This window comes from Podarcis melisellensis, assembly GCF_964234715.1.
Source record: "Podarcis melisellensis genome assembly, chromosome: 1".
In the NCBI taxonomy this organism is placed as follows: Eukaryota; Metazoa; Chordata; class Lepidosauria; order Squamata; family Lacertidae; genus Podarcis; species Podarcis melisellensis.
In genome coordinates, this window is record NC_138528.1 from 122,752,944 (window position 1) to 122,765,863 (window position 12,920).

At 41.4% G+C, this 12,920-nt stretch overlaps 1 protein-coding gene across 1 annotated transcript; it reads left to right on the forward strand.

Annotated features, from left to right (window-relative positions):
- Nucleotides 1-468: 468 nt before the first annotated feature.
- On the forward strand, nt 469-11,189 carry CLK1 (CDC like kinase 1). The gene is made up of 13 exons (XM_081884928.1): nt 469-647; nt 3,519-3,676; nt 3,980-4,205; nt 5,513-5,603; nt 5,969-6,035; nt 6,499-6,615; nt 6,927-7,093; nt 7,243-7,337; nt 7,420-7,549; nt 7,941-8,023; nt 8,657-8,736; nt 10,473-10,563; nt 10,894-11,189. The coding sequence occupies exons 2-13, from the start codon at nt 3,519-3,521 to the stop codon at nt 11,035-11,037; spliced, it is 1,449 nt and encodes a 482-aa protein (XP_081741054.1). The 5' UTR covers nt 469-647; the 3' UTR covers nt 11,038-11,189.
- The last annotated feature ends 1,731 nt before the right edge of the window (nt 11,190-12,920 follow it).

A 12,920-nucleotide genomic window follows, 5' to 3' on the forward strand; every position in this document is an offset into this window, starting at 1 on the left:
GGTATGTACTTTCATTTTGACTCAAGAAAATCACCATTTTATAGCTCAAATCGGGGGAAATAAATACAGTAAATGGACAAAAGTACAAAGATTCAAAAAATCTTTAGGGGTATATGTATCCCCGTGTCCCCCCAGAAAAAAGCACTACAAAATAAAATATTTTGCAAAACAAGCTTGGCCCAAAAAAGTTCAGCTTTTGTGTCTGGATTTTCACTTTTTGAAATATGGCAGCCCTAGTGCCTTATGCCCATTAACTTTTTTGGGGGGGGGGAGAGAGAGAGACTCAAAAAGATTTTATTGTGCGGGCGAAGGGGCTTCTACTAGGAGTTGCCTCCTGGGGCCAAGGAATAGAATAACATAATCAGGATTAACACACCGAACAGCGAAACAGGTGGGCGGGGCTTATTCCATCCAATCGAAACCCCTGGGGAGCGAGGCCCGTGACGCAGCCGCGCAGGCGCAGCCATTGTGACGACCTTCCCACTTCCAGAAGGTTCCTCGCAGCCGGCGCCATTTTGTCGAGGCGGACGGTTGTTGTTTTTCCTCCCAGCGGCGGTTGCTGAGGCCGGAGAGGAGGAGAGACGGGAAAGCTCGTCGTGTCCGGAGGCGCCTTTTGAGAAGCGGAGTCGACTCCGAAAAGGAGAGCCGTAAGTGTCGGGTGTGGGTGGCCGAAAGGCTCGGGGCCACGGAACGGCCGGTAGTAATGGCGCGTGAGGGGAAGGATTCGAGGGGGGGAAGGGGGAGCTTCTCCTATCTTTACCTCAGGGTTTTTTCCCCCTCAGGGGGATACGCACCGGGATGGGGTTGGCTTGGCTGGTCGAGAATGGCTTCCCTCCCTCCAAAGCCGAGCCCTTCCCGCCATGTTCTCCTCAGGGAAGGCGAGCTTAAAATGGCTTCGAGGCCTTAGGTTTGGCGTCGCCTACGCGAGAGGCACGTCGCGTCCCTTTCTAACCGTCCAAGCTGCTCTTGTGAAATTAATCCGCTTTTTTGGCGCTTCCTCGGCTCACACATGTCGAGGGCAGAACCACCTGCTTTTTGTGTCGTCTCCCCCGATTTCTCCGAGAACCGAGGCAGCGCAAACACGAGCGACATAACTTCCCGGTGCGTCACCGGCGTCGTAGTAATAAGTGTTGTGGTTTTAGCACAGCCGCGAGCAGGACTGAAGGGATATCTATTAAGGGGGTTGTTGTAAAAACGGCGACAAACAAGATCATCAACATGACCTGGCAACCCGGGGGGGGGTCTATAGCCGAAAAATGCCTTCCGCGGTAACAAACGGAATCAAAAAAAATTACGAAGGCGGAATGGAAGTGGGCGGAAAGGAGATGGGTCCCTCCAGAGAATAAATCCAGTTGGGGAAAATCACAAGGGCGAAGTCCCCTTTTTTCTCTCTGCTTGTTCAGTTCCTGTTTGCCCCTCCCCCCCAACCGTACTCGGTAAACAAACCCTGAGTATTGGCCTTGGTAAAACTGAGGGCGGTGGTTAAAATAGCAAAAAGGGACTGCTTGTTGATAAGGAAAAGGAAGTTTGCATAGCCTGGCTAAAAGCAGGAAAGAGAAGAAAAGCCTGTGGTGCTGTTGCTGCCCCATGGGAAGAGGGTGCCTGAGCTGCAGTGTCGCCACCAGAAAAGGCCTTGTTCTTAGTACCTCCCAGTTGTAATTCCCGATTGAGCTTGTTTCGTCGGGACGTGGAGAGAAAGAAAGGAGCTGTTCAGAGATCTATAGGTACAGTAGTACCTTGGGTTACATACGCTTCAGGTAACATACACTTCAGGTTACAGACTCCACTAACCCAGAAATAGTGCTTCAGGTTAAGAACTTTGCTTCAGGATGAGAACAGAAATCATGCTCCGGCACGGCAGCAGCAGGAGGACCCATTAGCTAAAGTGGTGCTTCAGGTTAAGAACAGTTTCAGGTTAAGTACGGACCTCCGGAACGAATTAAATACTTAAACCGTGGTACCACTGTATAGGCATATAAATAAAAGGAGCGAATTCAAAACAATTGAAGAGGAGGCAAACCGGTAGGCATCACCCATCTGAATATGTGCCTGTCTGGATGCTCAGGTCTTATTCATCTGAGATCCTTCTATATTCCCTTCCATCAGAGATGTGGGGGCTGGCAACTGGTGGCGCCCCAGCTAGGGTATGCCGTCTCCAAGAAGGCTTGTTTCTCACTTCCAGTGAAAGAACATTTACTGAAATACAGTCAAACACTGAAGTGTATTCAGGAGCTAGGTATTTGGTAGCTGAACTATACAGTGTCAGTCACTTGTTCCTTTTGTTTTTGTGTGATTGTGGTTGATGATGTCAGTTTCATTTGGGTTGCTACTATACTTTGTATACAAAAGGGAATGACTGGTTTTAAAAAGTTGAAATCCTATGGTGTTACTGCCCAGTAATATATAATTCTATTAGCATAGTAATACTGTATTGGCATACAAGTTGCCCAAATTTGTGGGCACATTTTGCCACTGGCTATACAGGCAACTCATATCTGAGGCACGTTTAACTTGTACAGTTTCAACTTTTATGTGGTTGTTGGCTGGCCAGTTGAAATTGCAGAAATTAAATGTATAGAAGGCGGCATGCTTAAAAACTAACGATCTTCTCCTTGCTTACTGTGCTCTGGGAGGCTATCCTGAGATCTCAGATGACCTCACAAGATCTTGCTGGGAGCCTTTCAGAGCCCAGCAAGCAATGTGGAGAGCTTAAAAGCACTCTACCTTGCTTGGTGGGGTAGACTCTTAGGGTGTGCTGGCTCTGGAAGGTAAGACTTCTCACGCTGGGGCATTTCAAGGGGTTTCGATTTTTGGTACTTGATCTGTACTGTGGGGTGTAAAGTGCTGTGCTTTTCCATTAATATTAGTGCCTTTTCTTTTCCATGTTAGGCTTCATATTGCAGTGCATGAATGGGGATTGCTGTCACTGCGGTATTTTGGAAATCCCTGCTAGTCAGTTGCATAAGCCGTTGGTAGTATTTAGTCTCGTTGATGTGTTTTAGGTGGCAGCAGTTTTGAATATAATCATTAAGAGTAATGTGTTGCTAAAATGTACTGAACTCGCACATACATTGAGAATTAAAATGTGGGTTTAAAATGAGCAGACGAAGAAATTACTTGGTCAAATGCTTTATTAGGAGCAACCAATGGTAAACAAAATATGCAAGCTTGCATAGTAACTTTGTGGCAGTACTTCTGATCAGTTTGTTTTTGTTTTCTGTTTATATGGTTTTTTTTAATGCAAGATTTCTGTAGTTCAAAAGCTTACACTGCATTGTGAATATGGATTGGTCCTGTTCAAATAATTACTGTTAATATGAGGCATTTCTGTGCTTCAAAGTGTAGGGCCCCAATAAAAAAATTCTCATTTGACTGGTAGAATTGAAGCCATTTAAATTGTATATTTAAGTTTGATCTCATTGCACTGCTTATTGGATTTACTGGACATAGTTCTAAAACTGGTGTATACAGAAAAAGTTACTGTTGACTTTTTGTCTCATAATTGTATGTATTTACAGATGCGGTATTCAAAGCAAACACACTATTCTGATTGGGAAGAAAAACAATGTTTGGATCCTAAAAAAGGCAGCAGCCATCATAAGAGAAGAAGAGACTCCTACAGCAGTACGCATGAGAAAAAGCGCTGCAGATATACTCAAACCCAAACTTATGATAGGTGAGTTAGTTCACCCCCACCCCATATGGCAAGTCTGTATCTTATTAAAATTATCAATATGTATCATAGTATTGTTGAGTTGGAAGGGACCTGGAGGGTCATCTAATCCAACCCCCTGCGATGCAGAAATCTCAACTCAAGCATCCATGACAGATGGCCATCCAATTTCTGTCTTCAAATTTCCAATGACTACCTTAAATCTCAGTCTGAATTTGAAATACACGTAAACAGACATAACTTGCATGCATGAGAACTGCTAGTTTAATGGTCCACGTTATATTCTTTTGTTTGTTTCTCTCCTAGCCTTTATTCAGATGCCAGCTCCTTCCATGAAAGAGATAATCATGAACGCCGTTATGTGGAAGAATACAGATACAACTACAGTCAACTGTCTGAAACCAGGCACCATTGCAGAGACCATGAAAATGGTTATCACAACCACAGTAGCAAGTCATCGGGGCATAGCGGTGGAAGCAGTTACAAAAGAAAACACAAGACTCATCATAGTAAATCACATCATTCACACGCGGTATGTATAATTTAGAGCACCTTGAATGTGATTATACATATAACTATTCACTTGAATAATCACACAAGAAGCGAGTTGGAGATGCATTTTAGCATAGAAGTATGCTTTTTCTGCTAGATCTTACGTTCCTGAAATGGGAAAGTTCTGTAACATGTAGACAAATATTTTCTAGTTTTATTACTGTTGCTTGTTTATCGGGCAGTATTCCATTTTTCTGTTTGAATACCTGAATTAGGCATTTGTTGGAAGTATGGCTAAGATGCACCATGAATATTGTTTCCCCTGTTAGGCAAATTCAGTGGAACCAGTGGCTTCAAGTTACATTCTGAATGTCTTATTGGACAGTACAAAAATGAAAGTGGAATAAATGCCTTGTAAACTGATACTGATGTGCTTGTGTTAAATGTTAAACACTATTTATTAGATTAACGTAATCTCTCATAACCTTTGTGGAACAGCCAAACAAGACCGTGATCCCAAATCAGGAAGGTTGATGGTGCAGGGAAACAAGTTTCTTTGCACCGATCTATCTTACCAAGCTAGCACATAGGTGCTCCAAGGATGGGAGTTGCATGTTTAGTACAGCTAGTACTGTTGGGTTGTCAGCTGATGGTCTTGGTCCACACATTTCTCTTCCCCACTTCCAATCATCCAGTAGTGGATCAGTGCTGCCAGAAGTGGTGCTGATAATTGGCTGAGGGAGGGAGAAGTCTACAAGGATAGCAGTGGGTGCTGTGTAATGCTCAGGATGGATATGTGTAATGCACATATCTCCTCAACAGAAGTGGTGGCTGTGTGCAGTTAAGTAGGTTTTGTGATTTTTGACATTACTCACAGAACACCTATAACAAATTATGTGTACTGTACAATATGTACTTTAAACGCTTTACATTTTGTTGACACTCCTTATTTACCAGTAAAAGGCTGCACATTATGCAGTATAAATTCCAGTGCTTGTTATGCTACAGCATTAAACAGAAGACATTTTATTTGCAAATCTTAAAATATATAGTTTTTCTAGTGAACCATATTTTTTAAAGCGTTTATATTGTGTGTTATTGCCTTGCCACTTGAAGTACCTTATCTGAAAATCTGTTCCTTGCCATGTTTTTCTCCTGTAACCCTAAACTATGTGCCCTGTGAAATTCTGGGGAATTTGAAATTGTTCCTGCCAACCGTTTGTGGCCTGGCGCGTATCTGAATGCCTGAATATCTCCCTGCTGAATGAATTTCGTATTCTGCCCTGAATTCACTCGGGTTTATTGATTGGCTGGATGATCTTGGTGCCGCGCACTTGCCGTTACCAGAGGAGTCACCGAAGGAAAAGATCGAGGAGTGTAGAGGATGATGAGGAGGGTCACCTGATCTGTCAGAGTGGAGACGTACTAAGTGCAAGATGTATAGAATATTTTTCAAAACTTATACACTTTTCAGATAGAATAATTTCTTTTAGATAAGAAGCCAGGAGTCTTTGGAAGTCCTTTCCTTTCTTTGGTTTTTTGTTATGTGTTTTGTTTTTTTCTTTGGGGGGAGATTATTTTTATATAGAAGTTAAATTTTAATTGGAACTTCTTATATAGTGAGCAAGTTAATTTAGAATGAGATAGACATAACTGTCTTGAAGAGTTGTCCAATTAAATATTTTAAAGATGTCTAGTTACACTTTTTTTAACATAGCGGCACTACCTAGAACATAGCATGGTATTTTGAATAATGACAATACACCACTGTTTGTATAACTAATTTCTCCCCTCTGTTTTTAGATGAAATTGTCAGTATTCTGGGTGAAGGTGCTTTTGGGAAAGTCGTGGAGTGCATTGATAACAAAGCGTAAGTTCAACTTTTTTCTTGTAAGAGCCTGACACCTAAATGGTGACACATAGTTCTTTCCCTCCAGATGAAACAAAGAAACCTAGGTACTTAAGATGGCACTTACACATGCTCATCTCCCTTTCCCATCTGGTCTCAATTCTTCTGTCTTTTCATTGTCTAAATCTAAGTTGTAAGCTCCTCAGAAAGGGGATCTTTTTGTTTGTTGCTGTGTAAGGCACCATGGTGCTATTAGAGTGATAATAAAATGGATACACCAGTTTTTTGTTGTTCAGCATTTCCCTGTTAGCATTGTTCATTCAGCTTGTCATTTTCCTTCAAAATAATATGCATTTCCACCAAAATAATATGCTAGAAATAATTTAAGTGTTGATATGAATAGTTATTTAACTGAACAAAACTTGTTTAAACTTCGCTTTATGCCATGGAGTAGTCTTGTGACTTTTCAAAACTTTTTTTTTAGGGGAGGCAGACATGTAGCAGTAAAAATAGTCAAAAATGTTGATAGATACACAGAAGCAGCTCGTTCAGAAATAAAAGTACTGGAGCACATAAATAAATCCGATCCTAACAACATATTGTAAGTATATTATAAAACTGAAGTTTTTACAAATGCTTGCATGCTTTGTGTTTATTTGTGTGATTCCTTTTCAGAAGAAAATAATGGGGGCTTTCATTGGTGTACTGAATACAATTTTTTTTGTTTATGTTAAATTTTAAGTTTGTAAGCTCAGTTGAGAACCCTGGATCATCTCTAGCTGAGCTGAATTTTGAGTACACCTATTAAGATAAATGGGCTTTAAGTGGGTCTACTGTTAGTATAACTAACATTGAGTATTATCCTGACTATTTTGTAGCATCTTGTGAATGACATTATTATTGTATTTACAGTCGCTGTGTCCAGATGTTGGAATGGTTTGAACATCATGGCCATGTTTGCATTGTGTTTGAACTGCTGGGACTCAGTACATATGACTTCATTAAAGAAAACAGTTTTCTGCCATTCAGTCTTGACCACATTAGGCGAATGGCTTACCAGATTTGCAAATCTGTAAACTGTAAGTACACACAGCACTTTATTTCTGTTTCTAAAATGTCTCTTAAGACTCGAAGCAGTTAGTAGTTAAAAGAAAAGGCACAATTGCACAGTATATGTAGGAGTTCTGTGTAACATCTCTTGTAATAATTTTCTGACTTCTCTTTACAGTTTTGCATTCAAACAAGCTAACCCATACAGATCTGAAGCCTGAAAACATACTGTTTGTGAAGTCTGACTACACAGAAGCATACAATCCCAAACTGGTAAATCTCTCATTTCTTAAAAAGCTCCTCTCACCATTGATCTCTTTTGCGTGTATGCTTAGTAATTATGGTATTATTTCAGAAACGTGATGAGCGTACACTGAAAAATCCAGATATCAAAGTTGTGGATTTTGGAAGTGCAACATACGACTATGAACACCACAGTACTCTTGTGTCTACAAGGCATTACAGAGCTCCTGAAGTTATTTTGGGTGAGTAGAAAAGTAGTCTAGAAAGTTACTTTTCTTGCAGTACTTTTGTGAGTCATTTTTAGACCATGCTTAGTGAGGCTGCTTTAGGAGTTATTAGTATCAGTTTCTGTTTACCTTGTTGGCACCCTGTGCATTTTGGAATTTCAACCTAAATGCTAATTCTAAGTTCTAAGTGTAGCAAATGTTGGTTTCATCTTGAACTTACATTAGAATCAGGGTTTCTTTTTTAGGCAGTCTTGTTTTGTGACTTCCCCATTTACAAAATATTATGAACCTGTTTGAAGAGCTCTTTAAGCAATTCAGTTGCAGATCAGTAACACCTTAGGTTTGAAAAAGCTACATGATTTAATGTTATTAGATAAGCATAATCCTTTATTTTCTCTCCTCACAGCCTTGGGATGGTCACAGCCTTGCGATGTTTGGAGCATTGGCTGCATTCTTATTGAATATTACCTTGGATTCACTGTATTTCCGGTACGTAACTGCAGAAACGTTGGCTATAGAGACAGCAGTGACAAATCTTACTTGGGAACATGTGATAAGATGTTTTACAGAAAATGCTATCATAAAAACAAAGAGCTAAATTTTGTGTTTTTTTTAATGTTACCTGATGAATCAGAATAAACTCCAGTTTGTGTGAAGTATTTGACCTTCAGTTCTGCAATAGGACGGCAGCCTCTCTTCTGATGTTGCATTTCAAATTTACTGACTAGTTGAATTCCAAAAAGGGTTGAGAGGAATGGAATAGTACAAACCCTTCTTGTTCACATGGACTTAGCTGGGTGTTTCTTCAGTTTCAGAGCCCAGTGCTGTGTCCCTTTATAGCAGTAGTTTGTGTAGTGGGTGCCTACTGCCATTGATCAGTTTCATGAGCCTTACTAAGTTGCAGCTGCTGTGGAGAGCTGACTGTTTAGGAGCATGCTAGGTGCTACTCTACCTTATATAGGTACTGTTATGCAAAAACAAACTTGCTATCCTCAAAGCTATGCAGCTGCCAGAGAACCCACACTCCAATAGTAGTTGGCTTTATATACTGTGAATAGTTCTAGCTTTCCTTTTGAGTTTTTCAAACACACTTAAATGGCAATATTCCATCTTTATTAACAGACGCATGACAGTAAGGAGCACCTGGCAATGATGGAAAAGATACTGGGACCGCTACCAATTCATATGGTCCAGAAAACCAGGTAAACTTTTTTTAAGGTTCCATTTCTATTTCCCACCCCATAGCACAGTGCCATCCATTTCTATTTTACGTTTCCCTTCATCAGTTTGTAGTCATTGTTGTCATAGCAGCCGCTTCACAAATAAATGTTATAATGAATACAGTCCAGACCCTCCTTTTTGGAGTATTGGGCCGGCTATAGCGAATGACTTAGGCTTCAGCAATTGGGCTTTCCCTCCTCTCCTTGTGGCCCCTGCAGGGGCGAGAGAACAAGGGGAGGAAAGGGGGTGTTGTTTAATCTGGCAAGCTGAAATGCTTTTCCTGACAGAACAATTGACCTAGTGCAAATATAAAGTCTGCCTGTTTTAAGGAGTTATAACTGCTAAGTGCTTATAAATTTAAATGTATTCACTAGGTTGACCTGGAAGTAGGTTTGAGAAATGTCCTTCCTTGTTCTATAGGCAGTTATAATTTGGTTGCATAATTCTAGAGGAACTGAAACCTCATGCATTTTCAGCTCTGGTTGCAGTTACTTGTTTTAATATTTATAGACCACCTCTCACTCGTCAGTGTGCATATTCAAGAATATGGTAGTGTAGAACATAAAATGGCTTGCTAATGCCAGTGTAGATCAGTTGCTGAGTCACTATTTGAACTACTTGACTGCTTTTTTTTGTTTGAGGATAGTAGCAGGAAGTATGGCTTACATAACTCAAGGTAAGCTCAATGTAGTATTTGTGCTCAGTGCACTGCTAGTTTTAGTATCCAGGACTATGAAAGTATTGTACAGTGGTACCTCTGGATGCGAATGGGATCTGTTCCGGAGCTCAGTTCGCATCCTGAAAAGAACGCAATGCTTCTGCGCATGACATTTTGAGCGCATGCGGCCAAACCCGGAAGTAACACATTCCGTCACCGCGGAGCGCAACCCAAAAACGCTCAACGTGAAGCAACTTTAACCCGAGGTAGGACTGTATATGGGACACAGGTGGCGCTGTGGGTTAAAGCCTCAGCGCCTAGGACTTGCTGATCGAAAGGTCGGCGGTTCGAATCCCTGCTGCAGGGTGCGCTCCCGCTGCTCGGTCCCAGCGCCTGCCAACCTAGCAGTTCGAAAGCACCTCCGGGTGCAAGTAGATAAATAGGGACCGCTTACTAGCAGGAAGGAAAACGGCGTTTCCGTGTGCAGCTCTGGCTCGCCAGATGCAGCTTTGTCACACTGGCCACGTGACCCGGAAGTGTCTCCAGACAGCGCTGGCCCCTGGCCTCTTAAGTGAGATGGGCGCACAACCCCAGAGTCTGTCAAGACTGGCCCGTACGGGCAGGGGTACCTTTACCTTTAGGACTGTATAGGGGAAATGGGACTAACATGAAGTTGACATTTTAAATGAATCACTCAAGTTACACAACAGTTTAGTCGTACCTCAGAAATCAAACAATCAGTTTCGGAAGTTCGTTCGACTTCCAAAGCGCAGCTTCTGATTAGCTGTAGGAAGCCCCTTTGGATGTTTGGCTTCCAAAAGAACGTTCAAAAACTGGATGACTTCGGTTTTTGATCGTTCAGGAGCCCAGGTATGACTGTATTCATGTTTTCTAAACAAGCAACTCATGCCTTCTGGAAGGGCTAATTTTTGCCATGGAGTTCTAAATACACCCCTCATACGTTGTCCCTCAAAGTCATTCTTTTTCATGAGAAATCTCAAGCAACTGAATGCAGCCTGTCACTCATAATTATTACTTCTTTTCTTTTTACATAACAAGAAAGCGCAAGTACTTCCACCATGATCAGTTGGATTGGGATGAGCATAGTTCTGCTGGAAGATACGTTTCGAGACGCTGTAAACCCTTGAAGGTAAGAGGTGTAACTGCATAACCATATACAGTGGTGCCCCGCAAGACAAAAACCCGCTAGACGAAAGGGTTTTCCGTTTTGGAGGCGCTTCGCAAGACGAAAAAAATCTTGCATTCTCCCCCCCCCCGCAGGTTTTTCCCCGCTTTTTCCGCCCTTTTCTTAAGCTGCTAAGCCGCTTATCAGCTGTTCCGCTGATAAGCCGCTTAACAGCTGATCGCTTGCTTCGCAGAACCGATTAATTTCATCTTGCGAGGCACCACTGTAATACTTTCCCCTACCCCTCATTTGTTTAGTGTCAGGATGGTAACTTCATTCCCCCCCTACTCCTAGGAATTCATGCAGTGCCATGACGCCGACCATGAAAATCTATTTGATCTCATCGGGAAGATGTTGGAGTATGATCCAGCCAAAAGAATTACTCTTGCAGAAGCCTTGGAGCATCCTTTCTTTTCCCCGTGTAAGGAAAAGATATAAACAACAGACTTCCCTAGGCGATTATAGACTGTGTCAGTCAAAAAGCAACTTTTTATGTATTTGTTTTGTAATTAGATCTGTAAATTTCTTTTCATATTGTCTTGTTCATCTGTTAAACCTTCCACTTGAAATAAAGCATTTGACAAAAAGAACTTGCCCATTTCTTTTTCCTAGTGCAAAAGAACAATGTTCTCCTAGTTGCACTTTTGTTAAACCGCTGCAGCACACACATGCAGCCTTGTTGCAGTTGGAACAATAGGTTCTGTTCTAAAGTTATCCCAGTTTGCCAATATACTGCAATATACTACTATACTGTTAAACAATCCACACCTTTATCAGTTTGATGTGATGTGCAAACTAATAGGTAGCATAGAGGAAATTGTAAATCAGTATTGTTGGACATAATACTTTAACATTGTAGTGGAGACAGCAATTTCAGTTTGCAGTTTCAAAGAGCTGCTCAGCAAGGCATGCTGATTTAAATCTCTGGCTCCTAGAAAGTTATCTAACCCACCAGCTTTAAAAAGCCTTTAAAAAGGACAAAACCTGCATTTTCACAAAACTCCCTGAAGTATCGTCTTCTGGCCCAGGGTGAATGCACCAGGGAAAATGCTGTAAATGGAACCTATTCCAAGTTTTTACTGCCAAAATTTGTTAGGGAAGTAGGTATTTACCTGCATCTTGGTGGAACTGTATACACACAGGGCTTTGCTATCTGAATGCTCATCCAAATCCTATCAACGCATGTGGCTGATTCACATAGTTAAACTGCTGGAGTTTGCCCACTTGCATTTCACTAGTCAGAAGCAGTCATTTTGGGTAGAAACAATGAACAGAGGGAGAGCAATCAAACACAAGTTTTTCCTTTGGCATTTCAGGGTGGGAAAGCAGGACCCACATGTACTGAAACAGATTGGTCCGTAGAAACCCATGTATTTCTGCATTGAAAGCAGCACTCCCTGGCTGCTATTCTGCACTGCCTGACTCATCCATTCTCTGCCAGTAGGCCCACTACTAGAGTCACATCTGCTGTATCATATCTTGCTATATGTAACCAGAATATATTCTGACCCAGGGATATTCAGCACACTTAATGCACTTAAAGAAACAAAGAAGCCTATAGGAAATAGTTTTCCTCTATCAACAATTGGGTCCAATTTAGACAGTTCCCCTTTCTCTTGCAGATTCAGGGATACAGAAACCATGGGGGTCTGAGGCTAGTAACAGGAAAACTAGTATAGCTTATGCAGATAGTATGCAAGAGTTGCCTAGTTTCCTTCCATTCTTTTTCAGTGAAAGCATTTGACACAAACAATATTTCTCTTCCTGATCCTGGTTAGCAAGAATACATTCTCCAACCATGTAAATTGTTGGGAATCTAAATGGTAGTTGGAGCTTATTTGGGGTTCCAGAACCTTTTCACTTTCACATTCAGTATCTAAAATGCAAATCCTTTTAACGTTTAAAAGGATGGTATTCAACACTCATCCTACTCAAAAGTAGACCCATATAATAATCTAGACCCACTAGACATAACCTAGTCACATTCATTAATTTTTGAGGACTTGGTTTACTACAAGCTTAAAAGTAGTATACAACATTGCTCAAAAATGGTCAATGCAAACTGTTCGTTCTGTTTCCAACTAATAGCAAGGCGGAAAAATACATTTTTCAAAGAGAATATAGATTGTTCAAGGATCTGCTTAAGACTGCAAGAACACCAGAACCAGGAAGCTGAAGGCAAAGAGCGTAGTTTGAATACTGAGCTTAGTGACTGCAAATTGCAGTGGTATTATGAACAGGGAATGATGTGATGTTAGGAATCCCATCACTCTTGCTTGGATCTAGTTATCTTTCACACACAATTACACAAGTATGGCCTC